This window comes from Cavia porcellus, unplaced genomic scaffold (genome assembly GCF_034190915.1).
Source record: "Cavia porcellus strain 051 isolate PalLab524CR breed Dunkin Hartley unplaced genomic scaffold, mCavPor4.1 scaffold_15, whole genome shotgun sequence".
Classification (NCBI taxonomy): Eukaryota; Metazoa; Chordata; class Mammalia; order Rodentia; family Caviidae; genus Cavia; species Cavia porcellus.
The window spans coordinates 7,164,618-7,190,180 of NW_026947498.1; the positions used below are offsets into that span (position 1 = coordinate 7,164,618).

General features: G+C 44.8%; 1 protein-coding gene across 1 annotated transcript; it reads right to left on the bottom strand.

Moving 5' to 3' along the window:
* Window positions 1-8,541: 8,541 nt before the first annotated feature.
* Window positions 8,542-15,630, bottom strand: Hmgn1 (high mobility group nucleosome binding domain 1). Its single transcript, XM_005001015.4, has 7 exons — window positions 15,484-15,630; window positions 15,243-15,359; window positions 14,916-14,948; window positions 14,786-14,815; window positions 14,648-14,698; window positions 10,905-11,033; window positions 8,542-9,384 (listed from the first exon to the last, which is right to left on the bottom strand). Exons 2-7 carry the CDS (start codon window positions 15,255-15,257, stop codon window positions 9,337-9,339), a joined length of 306 nt encoding a protein of 101 aa, XP_005001072.1. The 5' UTR covers window positions 15,258-15,359; window positions 15,484-15,630; the 3' UTR covers window positions 8,542-9,336.
* Window positions 15,631-25,563: the final 9,933 nt, after the last annotated feature.

Genomic DNA, 25,563 nt, shown 5'->3' on the forward strand with positions numbered 1-25,563 from the left:
TATCGGTACCAGGAATTGAACTCACGACCGCCCACTTGCAAGGCAGGTGCTTATGCCACTGAGCTAAATCCCCAGCCCCTGCTGCTTTTCTTCTTCTTCTCCTTCTTCTTTTTCTTCTTCTTCTTCTTCTTCTTCTTCTTCTTCTTCTTCTTCTTCTTCTTCTTCTTCTTCTTCTTTTGTTCTGGAAATTGAGCTTGTCAGGCAGCTGTTGTTAAATTCCTGGCCCCCCTTCCTCCATGCTCCTTTTTAATAATGTTTTTAATCGGTACCAGGGATCGAATTGTTTTTATTTTTTGAGACAGGGTCTCAAACATAGTTCAGACCAGCCTTAAACTTGCTATGTAGCCCAGGTGGGCCTTAAACTCACAGTAATCCTCCTGCCTCAGACCCCTGAGTGCAGAGCCTACAGGTGTGCACTGCTGTGCCTGGCCTCCCTGGTGCTGTCCTATCCCCTTTCTTTTTTTGTTTTTTTGTTTTTTTGGTTTTTTTTTTTTTGTCTTTTTCGTTTTTTATCAGTACCAGGGATCGAACTCACGACCACCTGCTTGCAAAAGGTAGGCACTTATGCCGCTGAGCTAAATCCCCAGCTCCTGTCCTACCCCCTTTCTTTCCACTGTGACTTGCTAGGGGTCCAGGCCATTATCTTCCCACATATTTCATATTTGAGACATGCTCAGCTACTCCTTGTGACTAGATTCAGCCCAAACATTGTGGAGAATGGTGTCTCACAGGTGGTATGATTTATTTTTCCTTGGTCATGCTTCGTTTTGCTTCTGGGGATTGAACCAGGAACTTTAAAGTAAGCATCTACTACCGACCACACCCCCAGCCCTAACTAAAACAATTTTGGAAAAGTGTGAGACGAGGGCTCGCATTACCTGATTCAAAATATTCTAGAGTAGAGCAGTTGAGAAGTTGCTGGGAGGACAAACAGGTAGGTAGGGGCTGGGGATTTAACTCAGCGGCGTAAGCGCCTGCCTTGCAAGCAGGGAGTCCTGAGTTCGATCCTTGGTACCAATAAAAAGGAGAAAGACCAAAAAAAAAAAAAAAAAAAAACAAGTAGGTCAACAAGAGAGGAGATACAGAAGTGCACTTTCTGGGGCTGGGGATTTAGCTTAGCAGCATAAGCACCTGCCTTGCAAGCAGGCGGTCGTGAGTTCGATCTCCAGGATGGATAAAAAGATAAAGAAAAAAAAAAAAAATAAATAAATAAATAAATAAAAGATACAAAAAAAGTGCACTTTCTGAGTTTTCTGATGCTAAAGAAATCCAGGAAACCAGCAGGGCGTGGTGGTCACCACTGTAATCCCAGCACTTGGGAGGCTGTGGTGGGAGGATCATTGCAAGTTCAAGACAAGCCTGTACTACAGAGTGAGCTCAAGGCCAGCCTGAACTGCAGAGCGAGACCCCCGTCTCAAAAAAGACAAAACAAATTTGAAAAAAAAAAGGGGGGGGGGGCTGGGGGTTTAGTTCAGCGGCATAAGCGCCTGCCTTGCAAGCAGGCAGTTGTGAGTTCGATCCCCGGTACCGATAAAAAGGAAAAAGACAAAAAAAAAAAAAGAAATCCAGGAAACCTTTGTAATTTATGAAGGGCAGAAGTTTGTTTAGTTCATGATGCTAGGAGCTGGGAGTCCAAGGGTCTTCTTGCTGCATCATATAACAAGAGTTGCAAACAGGCTGCTTGGGTCCCCCTGATGGGGGGCGTGTTTTTTCATAACAGGACCTCACTATGTAGCTCAGACTGGCCTTGAACTCATGGCAATCCTCCTGCCTCAGCCTCCCGAGTGTTAGGATTTACAAGTATGGGCCACTATACCTTGCGTTCATCATTCCTCTTATTTGAAGCATAGTCTTGCTAAATTGCCCAGACTGGGCTTGAACTCATGATTCTCCTGCCTCAGCCTCCTAGAACAGTGAGATTATAGGCAAATGCCACTATGCCTGGCTGCTTTATTAATAATAATTGAAAGAGAAAGAGATAGAGAGAAAAGAAAGGAAAGAAAGAAAAACAGAAACCTGTCAGATATATCTACAAAATAAGGGAACCCATCTTGGTGGCACACACCTGTAAAACCAGCACTTGGGGGCAGGCTGAGACAGGAGGATCACCTTAAGTTTCAGGCCAACCTGGGCTACATAGAATTCATGGCTAGCCTGCATTACATAGTGAGATTCTATCTTGAAAAACAATACAACACAAAACAAAACTAAACTAAAGGATAAACAAATCACAGCTATTCATTAGTACCCTGGATTCCTACTCAGCAATGAAAAGGCGAGGATAGGTGTGCGTGCATGGAACAGTATGGGTGAGGGTGCACACCTGAAATCCTGGCACTAGGGAGGCTGAGGCCAGAAGATCGCTATTTGAGGCCAACCTGGGTGACACAGTGAATTCAAGAGCAGCTTGGATCACACAGTGAGACAGACCAATTCTTATTGCATTTGTGCGAGGGTCTAGGACAGGCAAGACTAACCTGCTTTGGAAAAAGGGAAGGAGTGTGAGGGACTCTCTGGGGTGAATGTTGCGAGCCTCGGGAGGTTTGAGGCACCCAGGTGCAGACCTGAGCAGGAAGTTTGAGAGGTACCGGGCTCATCACATGCAAATCCCACTCTCGGGGGAAGAAAACAGAACAGTAAGCAAATGCAGGGCTTTATTAAATAGTGTGCTGGCGCTCCGGGGCAATGCGTTGGTGCTGCAACTATTTTGAAGTTGACTTTTAACCGTGGGGTGGGTGGCAGGTGGCAGCCTAAACAGACAGACAGAAAAGCATCAGGTGGCCGGTGTAACAGCCACAGGGCAGCGACACGGCTTGCAGAACCCAGGTGCCAGGTGCATGAGTGTCTCTGATACATTTTTAGAGACTCTTTTGTGTAGGTGAAACTTTTCTAATAAGACGTTGGGGACAATTATACAACACACAGGAAATATAAATAATCTCTCACAGGGAACTCAAAATTTAGCTGGTGGGCCGGGGATTTAGCTCAGCGGCATGAGTGCCTACCTGGCAAGTGCGAGGTTGGGAGTTCGATCCCTGGTACCAAAAAAAAAAAAAAAAAAAAGTGTTATAGTGAAAGGCAAATTGTCATGAATCTCCCGCAAAATCCTCCCTTGGCTATTCCATCGTCTGACCGCTTCCTGAAGCAGCTCTGGAAGTCTTCTTCACTGAGTGTCTTTACGAGATTTGATCAAAAATACGGTGAATGCTGCTGAGTGCCATCTGGCAGAAAGATACAAACATGGTGCTGTGTCCTCAGCCACTTTAGTCCTTGGGTGTGACACTGTGTGACTTCTGGCTCTTAACCAAAGCCAAAATGGTCTTGAAAGGGAAACAATGTCAATTCCGGACAATGAGCAGCCACAACAGCACAAGTAAAAACCCTCAGGAGAGAGGACATTGGAACTGCTACAGGAAGTAGCAAGAACACATTGCACATTAAAAATTTTATTTTAATTAATTTATTTTTGAGACAGGGTCTCATTATGCAGTTCAAAGTGGCCTTGAGGGGCTGGGGATTTAGCTCAGCGGCATAAAGAGCCTGCCTTGTAAGCAGGCAGTTGTGAGTTCGATCCCTGGTACCAATAAAAAGGAAAAAGATAAAAACAAACAAACAAAAAAACCCAAAGTGGCCTTGAGCTCACTTGGTGGCTCTCAGAGATCTTCCTGCCTCAGCTTCCCAAGTGTCGGGATTACAAGTGTACACCACCATGCCCAGTTTAAAATTTTTAAAAATAACAGCTTCCTGTTTAATTGAATTTGAATTAAACCTTGACAAAATGTGTAAAACTACAAAGGTAAATTAATATTTTTATCCCTCCAATAAGTATTTCATCCTTTGCACTAGGTCCACCCTCCTTTGCTGTTTTTCTTGAGACAATGTCTCACTCTGTAGCCAGGCTGTCCTTGAATTTACCGTACAAACGAGGCTGGCTTGGAACTTGAGGCAATCCTCTTGCCTTAGCCTTGCGAGTGCTGAGATTATAAGCGAGCACCACCGTGCCTGCCTTTAACTTTTTATATATAGATATTTAAAAATATATTCTCATCCTTTTCTCTCTCTTTTTTTTTTTCTTCAAGTAACATGGACGGGGTAGGATTGGCAGCGTGTTCGTGGCTTTTGGGACTTCGCTACACTGAACTGCTTTAGGACATGAGCAAATTTACCCCCAATAAAGTGGAAGTTTTTAAAAGGTTATGGATGGTGCGGTGGTGCACCCCTGTAACCCCAGCACTCAGGGGCTGAGGCATAAAGATCTTTGCAAGTTCAAGACCAGCCTGAGTTAAATGGTGAGACCCTGCCTCAAAAAACAAACAAAACAAACATTAAAAGGCTGCAGTAGACAAATTGACACAGTCACATGATAAATAATAAAACATTTTGTGATACAAAATAAACATGGATGAAGAAAATTCACTAACATGCCTAAAATAATCACTAGTTCCTGGGATTAAATGCTATATGTGTTTTAGGTTTTATAAACTCTAACTTCTTTTTTTTTTGTACTGAGGATCAAACTCACAACTTTGTGCTTTCAAGGAGGTGCTTGTGCCACCGAGTTAAATCACCAGCTCTTTGAATTTTTTTTTATCTTTTTGAGACAGGGTCTCACTATGCAGGTCAGGCTGGTCTTGAGCTCACTTTGTAGCCCAGGCTGGTCTTGACTCACAAGAATCCTCCTGCCTCAGCCTCCCGAGTGCTGGGATGACAGGCATGAACCACCATGCCCCACTCGGCTCTTCTAATAGTTTCTACTGTTTTTTTCTTCTTTTTAATCTTTTTTTGAGACAAGGTCTCACTATGCAGTTCAGACTGGCCCTGAAGTCACGTTGTAGCCCAGGCTGGCCTCAGACTCACAGTGATTCTCCTGAGTGCTGGGATTATTGGCAGGCGCCACCATGCCTGGCTTCTGTTGTTTTAAAATAAAAAGCAATAGCCACTAAGCTATTCCTGTCACCTGTCTAAACTTCTTGTTTTGAAACTTCCTATTATCTTCAAATGACTCCCATTGTGAATTCCCTGGCCAAGGGTTGTAATGGGCAGATCACCTTTAGCTCTGTCACTGACAAGGCCTCAGTGACAAATTGCATGGTCTCACGGCAGAAAGCTATGCAGTGCTCACAAATGCCTTAGAGTGCACCCACGGACAGGAAAACGTCCTGCCATGTGGAGCACAGGACAGGACAGGGAAGGACATCATTTTAGTGCATAAGCAAAAGTACCTGGAGGAAGTGTTTTCTTTAAATGGTGTTTGTAAGAGTTGTCTAAGTGGGCATGAAAGTTTTGCCTGTAGGGGCTGGCTTAGGGGCTCCTTCTGGCTTCCAGGCCATAGATACCTATTTAGAATATCAATCGCTGGTGATTATCCCAAGGGTGTGGGTGCATCTCTTTTATCTTTTGTCTGGAGAGCTGGCTCATAGCAGAGGTGTCTGTCTCCCCAAGGTTGCCAGGTACCTGGGCTTCCCCACTGGCTCCTTCCAGGGCTCGCCCAGCCTGCCTAGAGTATTTCTAACCCAGCTGCCTGTAACACTCCTCACTGTGAGGAAGTAACCTGAACCACTGGGAAGGGGTAATGGGTGATGACCCATCAACTTCTCAGGCTGAAGGGCTCACCAGTTGTTGACTGGCAGTCAGGGAGACTGGCAGAGGGTGTATGTAAAGGCCCTCTGTAGATACCAGGCATTTCACCTGGGCTAGGTGTACAGCTGTACGTCTCCGTGCAATGATCTGGGAAGACCTCCAAATGATTCAGGGGAAACTTCCAACCTCCTAGGTGTCCAGGACGAGGTGGTGTTCTCTAAAATTGAAGACTGGGGGCCGGGGATTTAGCTCGGCGGCAATAAGCACCTGCCTTGAAAGCAGGCAGTTGTGAGTTCAAGCCCTGGTACCGATAAAAATGAAAAAAAGCAAAAATAAATAAATAAAATAAATAAAATTGAAGACTGAATTTTAGGAACAACAGAGGTTAAGAGCAGAATAAATTTATTGAGAGGAAGCAAGCTTCTGTCTGGGAGAGACACAGGAGTCCCGAGCAGGTTGCCCAGGATTTATTTTAGCTTGCCTGTATTTCCTGAGTTCTCTCACTGACATGAACTGCTGCTTGCAACAATCACATGCATGTCTCCTCTCCACCCTCCTGTTCCTATCCCAGCCGCTACGCCCCTGCCCCACACCTCCTGCTCACTGCCTGTGTGGGACACGTTTACCCCGAGGTGTCCGAAGTGTAGTCACTGTGATCACTGCCCAGAATCCCCCAACTGACTCAGATTCAAAAGAGGTCAAATTCAACTGCTTTACCTAACTCACCAAGTAACTGTCCTAAGTAGTCTGTATCGTAAGAACATAACTTCTGCCGAGGTGTGGTGACGGACACCTGTAATCCCAGCACATGGGGGGCTGAGGCAGGAGGATTCCCACGAGATCAAGGCCAGCCTGAACTGCACAGGGAGACCCTGTCTCAAAAAAACAAAAACATACGCACAGGAATATCTTCCTTACACTGTGTCTGATAATTTGTTGAGTCAACTGTTCTTGTCACTCTTACTGTGAACTAGCTGTTCAAAGTATTTTTTTGTTTTTTTTTTTTTTGAGCTGATTTTGCCAGGTACAGGGATTGAACTCACAACCTCGTGCTTGCCAGGCAAGTGCTTATGCCACTAAGCTTAATCCCCAGTGGAAAGTATTTTTTTTTTCCAAATCCATTTTATTTCAAAGAGAAATAAAAATAAAAAATAAGTTTTCAAATCACAATCATGGGACAGCAATGGGGAAAGTACTTCTAAGTACTGGAAAGTTTATTTTTTGATATGTTCTTGATTAGTGGGGATCGATCCCAGGACCTCTGCATTGAACTGCATCCCCAGCCCTTTTATTTTCTGAGACAGGACCTAAATTGCTACATTAGGAATCCCCTGCCTCAGCCTTCCAGAGTCCCAGACCACAGGTAATTGCAGTGGGCCCAGCTGGGAGAGTGGAATTTTTAAGCTGTTCTCATGTGACAGCTGACCAGCATATCCAGCTGAAGGACGTCTTTCCTAAAAGTATGGTGTGGCTGTGTGTGACCGTGCACGCTCGTCATCCCCAGCACTCAGGAAGCTGAGGCCAGCCTGGGCTAGGCAGTGAGTTTGAGGCCAGCCTGAACCAGTGAGACACTGTCTCAAAAAAAAAAAAAAAAAAAAAAAGATGGTGGCAACTGCCAAAGCCATCGAACTGAACTTCTGAGCAGACAGATGATGTGTCAAGGCTGGGCAGCGCTTCTGTCTTGGTCTTTAACCTAAAAACAACCTTACAAAACAAACAAAACCCCACCCTTATCCACTGCTTGAGAGAAACAAGTCCTTTCCTTAATTAACTATGTGCCACTGAGTTCAAAGCCACTGGGACAACCTGAGCCTCCCAAGCACTCAGGGCCACGGTGGGGCAAGTGGTCTTAAGGTCTGGTGCCCACCTCGCACAGGTGCCAGGCAGACGCTGGACAGAAAGGGGGAGGGGCACCTCAGTGTTTCAAACTCCACATCCAAAGCCAACCTGCCGCTATTTAGAAACTAAAGCTTTCTGTTATGGCCACTTCAGAGGTCTGTCTTATCCTCACCATTGTGTAGAGTGTTCCTGAGGGTTGTTTGGAAAGCAAGCTCCCCGCTCCTCAGTGCACACCGGGGAAAAGCCCAGGCTTCCCAGATTTAGTGGCAGGCCCCACATCTGCAGATCAATGCCCTCCTCATCAGTGGCTCTCAGGATTTTACAGAGAAAACAGAAAACACAAATGAAAACATGGACTGGAAATACACAGGCTGGGCATGGCAAGGCATACCTGCAGTCTCGGCTACTTGGGAGGCTGAGGCCTGGGGCAACCGAGCCCCTGGGAGTTCAAGTCCAGCCTGAGAGCCATGCCCAGGCCCAAGCAGCATACACCTCACTGGCTGGAGCACTTCTGTGTTCACCAGCAGGAGCCAGCAACCTATGTCCTACAGGACCCTGGTTTCTGTGATTCATCAGCAGGTGAGGGTCGGGGTTTGCAACTGGGGATTTCACCTGCCCAGCCTGGGATCCCACCTCTGGACAGCCACCACAATTACAGAAGTCTATACATCATCCAAGTTTTCATTCCCTCAAATTAAAAATGGTAGGCTGAGGCCATCAAATTGTCAGGCCTGCCCCAGGACCTCAGCAAACACGCTGTGCTCTACAAATAGAGGCTAAGTATGGAGGGGCTGCACTTCCCTCGGCAAACAGGATGGTTGTGAAGGTTACACCAAGGTCCCAAAGGTCCACTTAACTGCCCATCTGTGCAGACGGGACCATCCCTGGAGCTTGGGAGTACAACCCCATCCCCAAAACAGCAACTCAATTTCTCACTGGTGACCTTGACCTGTTGGGACCTAGCCCTCCAATCACACCAATGCCTGTGTTTCTCACGTGCATTACCAAACGAGGCTCACAAGTGAGATCCTGTCTCAAGAGCTGGGGATGGAGCCTTGGGTTCAGGCCTCAGCGTCCCCCATGTGACAGTGTTACATACAAATTCCACCACACACTTCAAAATTGTCTTCCATATTTGAGATTTTATTGGTTGTGTTGAGGATCAATACAGACATTTCACTTTGTACACAACTCTTAACACACGTACCCAAAAGTCTACAGAGCCAGGTATTGTTTCTTTTTCAGTTATTCCAGTGACTTTCCAGCTTCAAATTTGGAGGCAGCTTTTCAGTAAGAGGACTCAGTACCAGTATCTTCCAATGCTGATGAAGTGTCACTTATGTCCCACTGACTCACAATTTCGTGCCACATACACCAACATACTCAAATTTTCAACCTTTCACAGCACATTAACAACATCAGGCAAACTGGACTACCACGACCAAAGATGTGACGAGGTGCACACGATTCTGACATGGCCACAATCAGGAAGTAGTTTTCTTTAGGAAACAATTCTACTAAAAACAGCATGGGAATAAAAGTCATTTAAAATATCCAAGACATATTAAATGCATGACTGTGACGCCAAATTGCCATTTAGTACGCTTTGTATTGCAGGATATAAAACTAACCCCCACCTGTGGAATGTTAAGCTGACACCCAAGACAGCCAAAGCCTGCCATAATTCAGTATCCCACTATTTTCTGGTTGTACCCAAAAATAAACAACCAGCGAATGATTTCACCTCTAAAAAAAATCATTTACACTTAAAAAATGCGATGAGGTGAGATTCCCTCCTTTTTAAAAATGTTTCTAGAGCTACTAAAAAACTTGCATTTACAAAATAGTTGATAAAAATATTCCTCTGGATTGTACAAGAAGGGAGCCAGGGACCACTGAGAAGACGACATGGGGTGGTTAATCAGACTTGGCTTCTTTCTCTTCTGCTTCATCAGAGGCTGCACTCTGCAAATCAAAGGAAACAAATGAGCAAGCTTCTGACTGGGTCACTGCCCTGAGCTGGGACCCTCAGCACCCATATGCATGTGAAACATACCTGACATAGCTAAAATATTTTGTGGCACTGGGGACTGAATCTAGGGTCTCGCACCAAGCTGCATCCTCAACCCTTCACAGAATTTTCAACAATGTCCTGTAACTCATTCAACTGCTTAGGCCGAGTTAGAATTTAGGATCCAAAACCTAACCCCAGCCCAACCCCAAAGACTTGTGATCCTCCCTGTCTCAGCAAGAGTGCTGGAATTACACTGGGTGTGCCCGATGCCTGGCCATGTAAATATTATCCTTAGAAATACAGCTGACCCACGCCTCTCAATTCTGCACATGCCAAATTCTAGTATGCAAACTACCTTTACTGTGGCCCACTTACAGTCAAGTAACCCTAACCTGTTGTGCTGTTCAGGTTGGCTGCCCAGCAGCATGTGTGATGCCAAGGGTTGCTAAGCACAAGAAGGCCTGTAACCAAAAAACCCAAACCAAACCAAATAGCAAAAAATTAAAAACAAATGAAAAACCCAAACACTATGTTTCTTTTCTTCTCTAATTTGGAATATAACTAAAAAGCTAAGGTTAAAAAACAAAGTCACAGGGTGTGGGAGTACACACCTGTAATTCTAGTTCTCAGGGGCTGAGGCAAGAGGATCACTGTGAGTTCAAGGCCAGCCGGGGATAAAAGAATAAAAGAAAAAGTGGGGTTTTTACCGATAATGTTTTGTGGGTTGTCTTACAGCACTGGGGTTTGAAAACCACTGAGCCACATCCTCAGCCTCCAATGGCTGGAGTTAAAGAAAAAAAAATACGGATGCCTTTGTTTTTTAAACTATGAGGAAAAGAAAATATTGCTTTAAAAAATAAGTAGGTCCCAAGGTCAGGATAGGCTCTTGGGATTCTGTGTGGGCCAGGCTGGCCAGGGACTCACAGGAGTACTCCTGCTTCAACCTCTCTTCTATTGTTTTGAAATACCACATTATGTGCCCTACACTGGCTATAAACACCTGCTCCTCTGGCCCCAGCCTCAGGTACAGTGCCAGCTCCCCGAAAGGCCAAGCCTGCACAGCCCACATCTCAGAACCACCACCAAGACGCAAGCCTGGACACTGCAATCTAAAAAGCAGAAAACACAAGAGGACCCACATTCACATGAAGGTAAGTCAATTCCATCTTTTCTAAATTTCATACCAAGAAGCCAAGTGTAGTGTGGCTGTGCACACCTGTAATCCCAGCACTTGAGAGGCTGAGGCAGGAGTGTCTCAAGTTTAATTCTACCTGGGGCAACTTAGCTGCAAGAACCTGGTCTCAAATCCTAAGGCTGGGGATTCTTTTTAAAAGTTCGAGCGCCCTGGGTTCAAGCCCAGGGACCATAAACACAAAGCAGACCCACGAGGTGAACCTTCTCACTTATGTACATAAACCTTCTCCTAACAATCCCACGCTCAGGACCCAACCAGCACACAGCTGCTCCTGACCTCTGCGTTCTTCGCCTCTCCGTTCTCCGCAGGGAGATCCTCCTTGGCCTCCTGGTGAGCCGCCTCAGCCTGTTTTCCCTTCGCTCCCCTCTTCCCTTTTGGTTGCACTTTTTTGTCCACAGATTTATCCTGAAAGAGTAACAGAGGGTAGGGTAGTCAGGCTATCTCGTCAAACTTCACTCTGACAGGGCAGACAGCACGGTAACAGCTGCTACCCAAACACTCCAACTCCAGCCCAATCCCAGCCCCAGGGAAACAACGTTGTTAGAACAGTGCCAGTGGCCCTGGAATATCAAGTCTCAGGCCTGGCTTGGTGGTGCAGGACTGTACTCCCAACACTTGGGAGGCTGAGACAGCTGAGACAGGAGGATTATCCCAGTTTGAGACCAGCCAGGTCTACAAAGTGAGTTCAAGACCAACCTGAACCGTATAGCGAGACTCAAAAAAAAAAAAAAAACACAAAACCACCCAAGCCACTTTAGCCAAAGAGCTGACCTGTACCACCAGTAGGTACAGTGGAAAAGACCCTGGGCATCTTCCCAGTGAGACCCTACCACCTCCCTCCTGACTTCTCTTAGACACAAGCAGGAATCTGACAGCAGATAAGCAATGTCCCACCAGAACTTGCCCTCAGATGAAGACCACTGACCCAAGAAAAGCCCATGCTGCATGGCCATGTAGACTATCCCACTACACTCAGTCCCCAGTACCCCAGAACCAGGGCTACAAGGGTCAGTTCTGAGTTTACCATTCCCATTCAGGTGTTTGAAGAACATCAAAAGCATAGTTAGAGGTATGACGATGTAAGCTGAAACACTATGAAGTTCGAAAGTTAAGCCCTGTTAAAGCAATATGAAGCAGTGTTTTTAGATGCCATTCATCAATATGCAACACAAAATATGGTTCCTACACAGTACTGACCAGGCAGTGTCAAAGGGCTGTTAAGACATGAAAGTCCGCATCACAACTTTGACACAGGAGAAAAAAAAAAAAAACCCTGCACAGTGGTACCATCCATAAACTGACAGCAATGACTATTAACTCAGTAAATCTTTATTTTGAGTATCAAATTATATACTTGGGGGCTGGGGATTTAGTTCAGCAGCATAAGTGCCTTCCTTGCAAATGTGCAGTCCTGAGTTCGATCCCTGGTACTGATAAAAATGAAAAAGAAAAAAAAAAGAGAAATTATATACTTACCTTTTACTTTTTGAGAAAGTGCCACTATGTAGCTCAGGCTGCCCTTGAACTTGCAGTGATGCTCCTGCCTCAACCTCCAGAGTCCTGAGATTATACATGTGAGCCAACATGCTCAACAAACACCAATTTATATATACAAGTGTACCTGCTGCAACACTGCTACAGAAGTGTCACAACTACTTCTACACCTGAAAACTCTTTGCAGGCACTTACACCACTGAGCTAAATCCCTAGCCCCTGTAATGAGATTTTTTTTGGGGTCTTTTTCTTTTTACCGGTACCGAAAATCGAACTCACGACCGCCTGCTTCCAAGGCAGGTGCTTATGCCGCTGAGCTAAATCCCCAGTCTCAGTCTTTTTCCTTTTTATCGGTACCGGGGATCGAACTCACGACTGCCTGCTTGCAAGGCAGGCGCTTATGCCGCTGAGCTAAATCCCCAGCCCCCAATGAGATTTCTTTAGATAACTAACTTCACAATCAAACTCTAACATGGAAATGTAAAAATTAATCCACCATAAATGCTCTTTTGAGATTGACTCAAGATTTATAACAAGTGACAGAATAACCCAGGTGGGGGGCAAACACCTATGTCCGTAATCCAGCACTCTAGAGGGCTAAGGCAGGAAAATCAAAGTCTTGAGTCCTGTGTGGGGCTGAGAGGACCGGGTCCAATCCCCATTTGGGGAAGGAGAGCTGACTGAAGCAGAGGCTGCAGCTGCAGCTCAGGGGTACAGTGCTGGCCTAGCACGCTTCAAGTCCTGGGTTCAACTAGTACTGCACCCCCCCACAAAAAGTTTAAAAAGCAAGTTTTCCTAAAGTTTCAGTCTTTCCTCCTATACAACTGCTTACTCCCAAGGAAATGATACAAGTCAGAAGCCCGCATTAAAAGTGATATTAAAATTGTCTCTATCACAGTAATCAATGTACCAGCAAATGATCCTTTGTTAAAGGCTTGAATAAGGTCAAACCATGAAGATGAAAGTTTTGTTACAAAAGTGAGATGAAAAAAATAACCAAAAATGGTTCTCCAAGTTGTTCTCTAGTTATCCCTCAAGTGACACTAACAAAAAAAATTTACCTGTTGGTTATTCCACCTGCCCCCCAACCCACTGGGAATAAATTTAAGACATTAAAATGTCTTAAATTGGGCCAGGGTCAACGGCATAAGCGCCGGCCTTCCAAGTGTGTGGTCATGAGTTTGATCCCTGGTACCAAAAAACTGAAATAAAATGAAATGTCTTAAGAAGGATTCAAGAGGAAATAAGGGTTAAAAGAAAAAGCAGAGGCTTATGCAATTTTTTTTAGCCAATGATTTTTTTTTTTTGGTCTTTTTCATTTTTATGGGTACCGGGAATCGAACTCATGACTGCCTGTTTGCAAGGTAGGTGCTTATGCTGCTGAGCTAAATCCCCAGCTCCCTCCCTAGCCAATGATTTTTTAAAAATCGGAAAAAGATCTGATTAATTTTAATATATTCCTCAAGCCAACATTTTGAAACAAGGTTTTCTAACTAACTGATACACCACATGAATTCTAGATCACAAAAAACAGTGTTTTGTGGAAAACAAGAAATTTACATTCAGATCTACATTAAAAACAAAGCTTTGTTGCCTTTAACAAAGACTGACTCAATTGTTTACCCAAGGCTCCCCAGCACAGAGAAAACACGCAGTTCACGCTGGAACTTCTATCTTGCTGTCTGACAGCTGTGGGGGGGGGGGGGAGTGCCTCAAAGGACTGTGCTCCCTTAGGGCAGGGGACAGACTCGCTGCGTGTAACCCAGATGTTCGAGGGGGCAGCACCAACCATTAATCTTATCTCTTTAGGGGTGCTAAACTTTCCTCTACATTTTAGGAAAAGAGTGGTAATATAAGTTTTTTTTAAAGACTTCAAAGAGCGAACTGAGCAAGTTCTGGGTAGGAATAAGTCAATCACACCACGAAGCACGTGTGCAGTCTTACAGAGCGTGGTTTCAGTAAGGCACCCAAACCCGAATTTGAACCTAACTTAAGACATGTTCTGTTTTCATACACCAAGGAGACTGCCATCCTGAAGACCCACAGTCTGGAACTTCCCTTAGGACAAAATTATCCCTAACTGCATCTCCAACTGCTTTCAAAATTCTGATAGCCAGGTTTCCAGTAAACACAACTCTTGATAGCTAAAGATAGCCATCTCTGCCGGAGGGGAACAGATACACACAGGAACTTTCACGTTCTCCTTCTGGTTCCAGTCCTGGCTGGGCGGCTAGCAGGCACTGCTGATGCCAGCAGCGACCACAGAATACACATCAGAGAACTCGTTTTCCTTTGTTGTCTCAAGTTCGTATTTTAATACTTTGACACCTTAACTCGCCTTCCGAACAGTTCCACAGCATCTACTGGACATGTTCGGCTCCTGTATTACATTTTACCCAGGCCTAAAAACAAACCTAACGAAACTATTGAAATACACATGAAAGATTTCAACTGGAAAGCAAAAGCAGAAACAAAGGCCAGGTCGGCTTTTCTCCCCACCTGCTTCTCTAAGTTTTGAAACCTACCTTTCCCGCTGCCTTTTTTGGCTTCGTTTCCACTTTTGCAGGAGCAGGTTTCTGAAAAGAAAAAAAGCAGCGCTGAGTGTGGTGGGAAGGTGCACGATCCCCGGGCAAATAAAGGCTTTCCAGTGTAGCTATACTTACAGCAGACAATCTCGCCGATCTCCTCTTGGGCTGGGGAAGAAAAAAGGCACCATCAGTGAGATCGCGGGAGAGGCCAGTGGCGCACCCTCGCCCTCCCTCCCCAGCCCCGGGCCAGGGCGCGGACGCTCACCTCCTCCTTCGCTGCCCCTTCGGCTGCGCTGACCTGCAGGGAAAACATACCGGATGGGCACGGCGCTTCCGGGACCCCCGATCACCGCCTCCAGTCCCAGCCCCACCGAGAACAATGCCCGGCCGCGTGACGTCACGCTTCCCGCCGAGCCCCCCCACCCCCCGACCGAACGTTCCAGAACTCGGGCCCGGGACCCTGCGCCTGCCCGCCAGCCCGCCCGCAGGCCCGATCGCCTCCCGGCCAGCGCTGACCGCTCCGGGCCTGGCGCGGGGAGAGTGAAGCGGGCGGATGGGGCGCTGGGGCCGTGCGCGCCGCGGCCGTGCTCACCTTCCTCTTGGGCATCTTGGTGGCGCGAGGGACGCTTGTGGAAGCTGCGGGCCGAGGCGCACGGGAACCTCGCGGAGCTACGTTACTCAGCCGCTGCCACTCCTCCCGTCGCCAGAGCTGCTGGGACCCGCGGCGGGGGCGGTGGGAGAACCGGATGGAACCGGATTGGAAACCCGTCCCCTTCTACCCCGCACCCCCGCCGGCCGGGCCGCCCCCCGCCCCCATTGGCTGCGGGACCCACCGCGCCGCGCGCGCGCCCTCAACCCGCGCCGGAATAGGTGAGACGGGACGTCACTCGACCCCGCCGCCCCGCCCCCGTGCCGGGCGCCCCCACCCCGGCCGCCGTCTCACTATGGGCCCCAGACCCAGGCGGAGGGGGCGGGCCCCGCAGGCCGCCGGGCTTTACCGTAATGTATTTGAAGCCGAGCCGCAAAGTGCGGTCTGCGCGCCGATAGGTAGGAGTGCATCACGTGGACACGTACGTTTCCCCTCCCACAATGCACCTGGGCGAACGCCGGGCCTGGGTGCCGCAGGCATGTGGCTACTTGGAGTTAGACGTTAATGGGTTGTCGCGTACCCTAGGAAGGGAGAAAGACCACGGGTACGCGAAGGGGCAGATTTCCCCCTCACCAGTCAGCAAGCCTGGCTCACCGCGTTCCCCAGTTTCGCAGGCCTGAGCGAAGCGGGACCTAGTGCGCAGGCGCGGGCACAGGCGGGAGATCGTGGGAAGGGAAGCGCGCGCGGATTGGGCGCGGCCGCCATTGCGCATGCGTCCCCCCCCCCCGCGGGGAGAACGCAGTGGTCTGCACTTGGAGTGACTTTGGAGCTTCCGTTCCTCCAGGGTTTCTTTTTGTGAAATTTTTAAAAATGTGTTTTTTGAAATTAGTATATGTTTGTCAGCATTTATGCCTGCATGTAACATATCTTAATTCTTCCCCAAACCCCCTCCACTTCTTTCAAGTCTCCTTCCCATTCCTGTTTACAAAAGCTTTGTTTCCGTTTTTTCCTCCTTTTCATCCGTTTCCCTTCTCTCTTCCCCACCTTCGTTCCCCTTCCTATTGGAACTGTTCTTCCTACCTCCCCGTGTCAAGCCTCCATTGTGCCTCTTTATTTACCCTTTGGGTTTCTCGCAAGAGGAACAATGGATGTTTAAACTTCTGGGCCCTTATTTCATTCAGGATGGTCTTGAAGTGCATCCATTTACCTAAAAACAAATTATCCTTTATAGCAGAGTAGTACTCCATCATATATAATACTACCTTTTCTTTATTCATTCGTCTGTTGATAAGCATAGGGGTTGCTTCCCGGATTTGGCTACTATAAATTGTGATGTTGCAAACACACTTATGCACATGTCACTGTGGGGTGATGCTTTTAACTCAGGAAGATACCTACAAAGGAACAGTTGGGTCAAATGGAACAGAGTGAGTTTGTGAGGAATCTCTGTATGAGTTTGCATAGTGATTGTACGAGATTATGCTCCTACCATCAATGGAAATGGGTTCCTTTTTCCACCACAGCCTCACCAGCATTTGTTACTAGTTGATTTCTGGATAGCCGTTCTTTCTGGAATGCGATGGAATCTTGACGTTTTAATTTGTAGTTCCCGAACGACCAGTGATGTTGAACACTTTTTCATATCCTTATTTGATGTTTGTAGTTGTTCATATGACACATCTCTTCATTTTAGACGCCCATGTTGGGATTGAGTCTAAATCTGGAAGGCCTGATTTTTTTTTTTTTAGTTCTTTATATATTCTTTATATATGTCAGTCCTTCGTGGGAGGAGTGGCTGGGTGGGTGTTTCTGAGTGGAGCAGCTGAGCCCCTGTGCACCCATCCCTCCCTGAGATCCCCACAGCATCTCTTGTGAGGAAGGAGGACCCACCCTACCCACACCCCACCCTTGTGCCTGGGAAGTGTGTCTGCCCCTTTAAACTTGTTCTGCCCTGAAGCCCCATTTTAAAGCCAAAAAAGGCACTGGGCTGGGGGGTGAGCTGGGGTTGCATGTTGCTTCTTCCCTTTTATCCCTTCTTTGCTTATTGCTGCCATGTGCTAGGGACTGAACCAGTGACTTGGACAGAGCGATGAATCCAGTCTTTGTTCTACTTGTTCATTTGGGCCAAGATCTTGTTAAGGCAGGACTCATTTGAGATGCTTCTATCTCTGCCTCTCAAGTAGCTGGTATGACAGCTGGTACTCACCTTACTGCAACACTGTTCAGCCTTAGCACTTTTCCTCCAACAAGCAGGGCACCACCTGCCTCAGGCCCTTTTCAGGCAGCTGTTGCCTTTGCCTGGGTGTGCTACCTCAGACATTCACAGCAGGAAGTGTGAACATTACTGATGGGATGGGACGAGTTGCAAGGTTTTTAGCAAGGGAATGAGTTGCTGAAACTGGAACTTACCTCATAGAGCTCTTTCCTGACCATTACAGGGGTCAGAGGCAAGAGGTGGCAAACGGGTGAACCGCAGGTGACCTTTGCTTTGCTGCACTTTTTAACACAAGTATCAACCAAAGCTCAGCTGAAAAGGTACATAGCAGTACATAGCAGTACCATGTAAAGCAAAGCATACACTGACTCTATAGTCAGGCTCCTAGGAATGTGGTTAAAAATGCTTACATGCTTTTCCCAGAAGACAGAAAAAATAGTCATAGCTTCTGTGTTTGTTGCAGGTCCAAAGTGAGAGCAGGACCAACAGAAAGGTAGATAAATAGACAGACTTATCAGTAATGAGACTAAGCCATCCTCAACTACATAAAATGTCATACAGTGTGAAGAGTCCAGACCCAAAAGACCCTGATATGCCAGGCGTGCCCCAGAGAGGACATACTGTATGATTCTGTTCACATAATGTACAAAAGCAGGCAAAACTAGTCATGAAAGTCCACCTTGGGCTGCGGTGGGAAATGTGCCTGGGAGAAAGCAATATTGAACTTCAGGGAAAGGAAAGTTTCAGACAGGGCCTCATTACATTGTACTGATCAGCCTTACACTGTACTGGTGAGCCCGGGCTCAGTGTGTAGCCCAGGCTGACCTCAAATTTGCCATCTTCATGCCCCTACCTTCTAGGTGATGGGCTTATGGTGTATACCACCACACCCAACTCCAGGTTCTGTTTCTTGATTTGGATATTGGTTTTTATTTTTATGTTTCACACTGTTGGACATCTTTGCATTTTTCACTTAACGAAAATGACTATTAAAAGTCCTTAAAGTATTTGTCTATTTGTCCCTCTTTTTACTGCATTGCATTCCTCTATATAGGATGCAGCAAACACATTGAAAATTTATGGTAAAATACTTGTAACAGTACAATTTGATCATTCCTCTGTCTGTCTATCTGTCTGTCTGTCTCTGTCTCTGTCTCTGTCTGTCTCTCTCTCTCTCTCTCTCTCTCTCTCTCTCTCTCTCGATAAAGTCTTGCTATGTAGTTCAAGCTGGTCCAGAACTCACTATATAGCCCAAGCTGGCCTTGAATTTGTAACAGTCCTTCTGCCTCAGCCTCTTGAGTGCTGGGATTACAGGTGTGCACCACCACACCTAACTAACCTGATCATTTTTAGTGTCAGATAAAAGAATGAAAAAGAGTCAAGAAAATTTGTGGAATTTGTAACAATTTTTGGAGATCCAGAAGGAGCAGCAAGAGAAAGAGGCAGAAAGCTGAAGAGCTAATGACAAAAAAATCTAGAGAGAAAAAGTAAACAAGGAGGTCCCTAGTGCTCAAAGAACTCAAAATAGTTGAACATAAAGAGATCTTCGCATAGAAATGTGACGATCAAATTGTGAAAAGTAGAACACAGTTTTGAAGGTGGCAAGAGGAAAGTTGTCATTACAAAGAGGAGAACTGCCATTAGACTACAGTTGTGAGTGGGTTTCTCTGCAGAAACCTTGCAGACCTCCTGAGCAAAATGGGTGCCACATCGGTGCTGAAAATGGGTGCCACATAGGAGCAAAATGGGTGCCACATCGGTGCTGAAAGAAAGAAACCTTTACACCTGACAAAGCTTTCCTTCAGAAGTGACTGAAGTAAAGCCTCTCCTGAAAGAACAAATCTGAGGGAGATCATCGCTGTGAAACTGCTTTATAGGAACTGTGAAAGGGAGTTCTTCAAGCTGAAATGAATGTAGCAAGCTGAAGCCATAAAAAGTGTAAAACTCTGTAAAGGTAAGTAGATAGATGTAGAGTGCTCTAACACTGTTATGGTTGTGTTTTTGTTCTTGTTTTTTGTTTGATTCAGGTCTGGCTGTGTAGTTCAGGCTGGTCTTGAAATTATGTAGCCCAAGCTGGCCTCAAACTCATGGTGATCCTCCTGCCTCATTCCCTTGAGTGTTGGATGACAGACAGGTGCCGTCATACCCAGATGTAATGGTGGTGTATAAATCACTTTCAACTTTCTTTCTTTTTTTTTTTTTTTTCTTTTTTATCGGTACCAGGGATTGAACTCATGACTGCCTGCTTGCAAGGCAGGCGCTTATGAGCTAAATCCCCAGCCCCCCCTTTTAACTTTCTTATACCATTAAAAGACGAAAGGTATTAAAATCACTATAGTAACAAATTACATTAATGATTACAGGTATAAATTATGATAGCAATGATATAAATATTCAAGGGAGAGGTATGCAGTTTTATATGTAGCGGAGTAAGCTTGAAAATAGATTGTTACCACTATGAGGTGTTTTGGGTAAGAATCACGAGAGTAACAAACTAGTGAATACGTAATAGGAATCAAAACATGCTACTACGGGGGCTGGGGGTTTAGCTCAGCGGCGTAAGCACCTGCCTTGCAAGCAGGCAGTCGTGAGTTCGATCCCTGGTACCGATAAAAAGGAAAAAGACAAAAAAAAAAAAAAACATGCTACTACAAAACCATAGGGTCACAGCAAGAGAGGACAAAAGGCACAAGGGAGCAAACAGAGGCCATAGTAAATCCTTATGTCAACAGTTTAAATGTAAATGAATTAAATTCTTCAGTCAAAAAATACGGATGGACTGTATGTAAAACAAGATCCACTTATCTGCTACCTATGAGAATCTTTAGGGACACAAAGTGAAGGGATGGAAAAAGATTCTGTCCAAAAGTAACTGGAAGAGAATGTGGATGGTTATGTTACAAAAACAGAGGTTGAGTCAAAATCTGCCACAAGAGAGAAAAGGGGTCATTTTACAGTTGTAAAGATGTCACTCATCACAAGAATTTGAAAAGTGGCTGTTTCGGATTGCCGCGCCTAGCCATCAGTGTGCAGAGGAGGGGCTGGGCGGATCTGGGGCGCCTGCATCGGCCTCTCCGTGTGTCTGGTGGACTGTGGATGTCTCTGCAGGCAGGGAGGGATCGCAGGTTCCTGAGGCACCGCGGCCTGTGGTGAGTGCTCAGCACACTCTGCCCAAATCTCAGACTGTTCCGGACCCTCCAGGCTTCTGGGTGCAGTGAAGTGGAGAAGTGGGTTTGAGGCCTCTACACCCACCTCCCCATCCCGGCTGCACTTGGAGAACTGCTGAGCTTCCAACGGGTGGGCGGGCCCACACTATCCCCGGAGCCCAGCCTGTTTCAGACTGCCGCGCCTAGCCATCGGTGTGCAGAGGAGGGGCTGGGCGGATCTGGGGCGCCTGCATCGGCCTTCCCGTATGTCTGGAGGACTGTGGATATCTCAGCAAGCAGGGAGGAATCGCAGGTTCCTGAGGCACCACAGCCTGTGGTGGGTGCTCAGCGCACTCTGCCCGGAGCCCAGACTGTTTGGGTCCCTCCAGGCTGCCGGGTGCAGTGAAGTGGAGAGGTGGGTTTGGGGCATCTGCATCTGCCTCCGCATCCCAGCTGCGATTGGAGAGCTGTGGAGCTTCCAAGGGGGAGGTGGGCGCGCAGTATCCCTGAGGCCCAGCTTGTCTGGAGCAGCGGGGTTCTGGGCGGGTGGAGAAGGGCCGTTGGTTCTGCAGGCCCAGTGGCTTGGGGTGGCGTGGTGCCAGAGTCTCAGTAGCTGCAAACATAGAAGGGGATTTCCAACAGATTCTGAGGAAGCTTTCAAATAACACTTGAAACACAGAAATATAGAAAAATGACAAAACGAAAGACCAAATTACAACCTCAAACCTCCAGCCCATCTGAAGAAACCCTAGGAGCAATGTATATAGAAGAAAATATATGCCATTCACCTCAAATATCGGACACAATAGCTACTGAAATTGACAAGCAACTCCAGGAAGCTTTAAAGAAATTCAAACTCGAAATAATCTCCCAGATAAAAGAAGAAATGATAAAAGAAATGAAAGAGATTCTGAATATATCTAAAGAAAACACAGATAAAAAATTGGAGGAACTAAACGAAAAGATAGAATCCCTAGACGAGCAATATAAGAAACAAACAATACATAATGCAGATGCACAGAGATATACAGGAAATAAAAAACTCCACTGAAAGTTGTAAAAACCACCTTAATGAAAGTGAAGATAGAATTTCAGACCTTGAAGACAGGATTGCAACTAGTTAACAGGAAAGGAAAGATCTTTTAAAAATAACAAGGAATCAGGAAACAACAATTCAACAACTGCAAGACGATGCAAAGAAGAATAACATAAGAATGATAGGGATTAATGAAAAAGAAGGAGACAACATAAAGGATGTCAAGAGGATATTTAGAGAAGTAATAGCTGAAAATTTCCCAAGCATGAGATCAGAAACTGACATCAGGCTCAGTGAAGCATATAGAACTCCAAATAGTCATAACCAAAATAAAACTACACCCAGACATATAATAATCACCATCCCAGAAATCCAGCACAAGAATAGATTATTAAAAGCTGTCAGAGAGAAAAGACAGATCACTTATAAAGGAAAACCTATCAGAATCACAGCAGACTTCTCAGCACAAACAATAAAGTCAAGAAGAGCATGGAGTGAAGTATTCCAGATCCTAAAGCAAAATGATTTCCAACCTAGACTGATATATCTTGCAAAACTAGCATTCAAAATTGATGGTGAAATACGATACTTCCATGACAAAGAACAGCTGAAGAACTTCATGAACACCAAACCAACCCTGCAAAAAATATTGAAAGACAGTTTAGATACACAAAGGAAAAAACCACTAAACAAAGCAAATAATTACTCTTTTTTTTTTTACCTTTTTATCGGTACTAGGGATCGAACTCACGATTGCCTGCTTGCAAGGCAGGTGCTTACACCGCTGAGCTAAATCCCCAGCCCAAAGCAAATAATTAAACAGAACAGAAAGATAAAGATGCAACAGCAGAGAGATAACATTCCAACAATAAACCAGCATTTAACAGTAATAACCATTAATGTAAATGGTCTCAATGCACCAATCAAAAGAAACAGACTAGCATACTGGATCAAGACACAAAATCCAACCATATGCTATTTACAGGAAACCCATCTAACCCAGAAGGATACTCACAGACTGAAAGTCAAAGGATGGATAACAATACTTCATGCAGCAGGAATCCAAAAAAAGGCAGGAGTAGCCATTCTGTTTGCAGACAATGTGAACTTTAAACCAACAATGACCATAAAGGACAAAGAAGGTCACTACATACTCATAAGGGGAAAACTCCAAGAGGAAGAGATAACTATCTTAAATATATACGCACCAAACTCCAGAGCACCCAGTTGTATAAAACAACTATTAACAGAAATGAAAACTCAAATTATCAGTAAAACAATTTTAACAGGAGACCTTAATACGCCATTGACACCAAGGGTCAGATCAACCAGGCAGAAAATGAGCAAAGAAATAACAGAACTGAATCACACCTGTGAACAAATGGGTTTGATAGACATATACAGAATGTTCCACCCAACAACATCAGAATACACATTCTTCTCAGCAGTACATGGATCATTCTCTAAAATAGACCATATATTAGCTCACAGAACATATTTAAACAAATGCAAAAGAGTTGAAATTATCCCTTGCATGTTATTGAATCATAGCGCTCTGAAATTAGAAATTAATGATAAAAGATACTGCAAAAACCCCGCAAACGCATGGAAACTGAATAACACACTCTTGAGTAATCAGTGGGTCACAGAAGAAATTAAAGAAGAAATTAAACAATACCTAAAAGAAAATGAAAATGCAGATACAACTTACTGGAATCTGTGGGATGCAAGGAAAGCCGTCCTGAGAGGAAAATTTATTGCACTGAGTTCGCACATCAGGAAAACAGAACGAATACAAATAAATAACTTGATGCTACACCTCAAACAGCTAGAAAAAGAAGAGCAAGTCAAGCCCAAAGCCAAAAGAAGAGACAAAATTATAAAAATCAGAGCAGAAATCAGTGCAATAGAGACTAAGAAAACAATCCAAAGAATCAACGAATCAAAGAGTTGGTTCTTTGAAAGAATAAATAAAATTGATAAGCCCCTAGCCAACCTTATTTAAAAAAAGGGAAGAAAAAGCTCAAATTCATGCAATAAGAAATGAAAAAGGTGAAATCACTACAGACCCAATAGAAATACAGAAGATCATCAACACCTATTTCGAAAACCTCTAGTCTCAAAAGTTTGATAACACACAAGAAATAGACAGATTCTTAGAAACATATGAAGTACCAAAGCTAGATCAAGAGGATGTAAAACTGTTGAATAACCCAATCTCTGTTAATGAAATTGAAAATGTAATTAAGTCCTTACCCACCAAGAAGAGCCCAGGCCCAGATGGATTCACTGCAGAATTCTACAAGAAATACAAAGAAGACCTAATGCCGACACTCCTCAAACTATTCAATGAAATTGAAAGGGAAGCAATCCTTCCTAAGTCATTCCTGGAAGCAAATATTACTCTAGTACCAAAACCTGAGAAAGATCCAACTAAAAAAGAGAACTATAGACTGATCTCCCTAACGAACACAGATGCAAAAATCCTCAATAAAATATTGGCAAATAGGATGCAGCAAATCATCAAGAAGATTATACACCATGACCAAGTGGGATTCATCCCAGGAATGCAAGGATGGTTCAACATACGCAAATCAATAAATGTAATCCACCATATCAATAAAGCCAAAAATAAGAATCACATGATCATTTCTATAGATGCAGAAAAAGCCTTCGATAAGGTCCAACATTTATTCATGATAAGAACTCTACAGAAAATTGGAATAGATGGTCTTTACCTCAATATAATAAAGGCCATTTATGACAAACCAACAGCCAGCATCATACTAAATGGCCAAAAATTGAAAGCCTTTACTTTAAAATCAGGCACAAGACAAGGATGTCCTTTATCACCACTCCTATTTAATATAGTACTGGAAGTACTAGCCAGAGCAATTAGGCAAGAAAGAGAAATAAAAGGGGTAAAGATAGGAAAAGAAGAAGTTAAATTATCATTGTTTGCAGATGACATGATACTCTACATAGAAGACCCCCTAAACTCCATTGAAAGACTCTTAGATACAATAAATAAATTCAGTAATGTGGCTGGATACAAAATCAATACTCAGAAATCAATAGCATTCCTATACATGAACAACAAACTCACAGAGAGGGAAATAAGAGAAACTGCACTCTTCACATTAGCAAGCAAAAAAATGAAATATTTAGGAATTACTCTTACAAAAGAAGTGAAAGACTTATACAGTGAAAATTATAATACACTGAAAAAGGAAATTGAGGATGATCTCAGAAAATGGAAAGACATCCCTTGCTCATGGATAGGAAGAACAAACATTGTGAAGATGGCCATTCTCCCAAAACTATTGTACACATTCAATGCAATCCCAATAGAAATACCATCAACATACCTTATAGATCTAGAGAAATCACTCCTAAATTTCATCTGGAACCAGAAGAGACCTAGAATAGCAAAGGCAATTCTAAGCAGCAAAGACAAAGCAGGAGGCATCACAATACCTGACTTGAAGTTATACTACAAAGCAACAGTAGTAAAATCAACATGGTATTGGAATCAAAACAGAGGTGAAGATCAATGGAATAGATTAGAAGATACAACCACAACTACAAACACACTCAACCACCTTATCTTTGATAAAGGAGCCAAGCAGTTTCACTGGAAGAACGACATTCTCTTTAATAAATGGTGCTGGAAAAACTGGCTCTCCATTTGCCGAAAACTAAAGCTAGATCCATGTCTATCACCATGTACTAAATTAAAATCTAAATGGGTCAAAGATCTGAATATTAAAACAGAAACACTAAATCTATTGGAAGACAAATTGGGTAGAAACCTTGAAGACATAGGAGTAGGTAGAGAATTCATGAACAGGACTCAAACCGCACAGGAAATACTTCCCAGAATCAATATCTGGGACCACTTCTTATTAAGAAGTTTCTGCATGTCAA

Excerpts from the sequence above, each read along its gene's own strand:
- Hmgn1 (XM_005001015.4), bottom strand. Across the intron at positions 14,699-14,785 it reads GATCGGCGAGATTGTCTGCT|AAACCTGCTCCTGCAAAAGT; the intron begins GTAAGTATAGCT and ends TTTTCTTTTCAG. Across the intron at positions 11,034-14,647 it reads CAAAAAAGGCAGCGGGAAAG|GATAAATCTGTGGACAAAAA; the intron begins GTAGGTTTCAAA and ends TTACTCTTTCAG.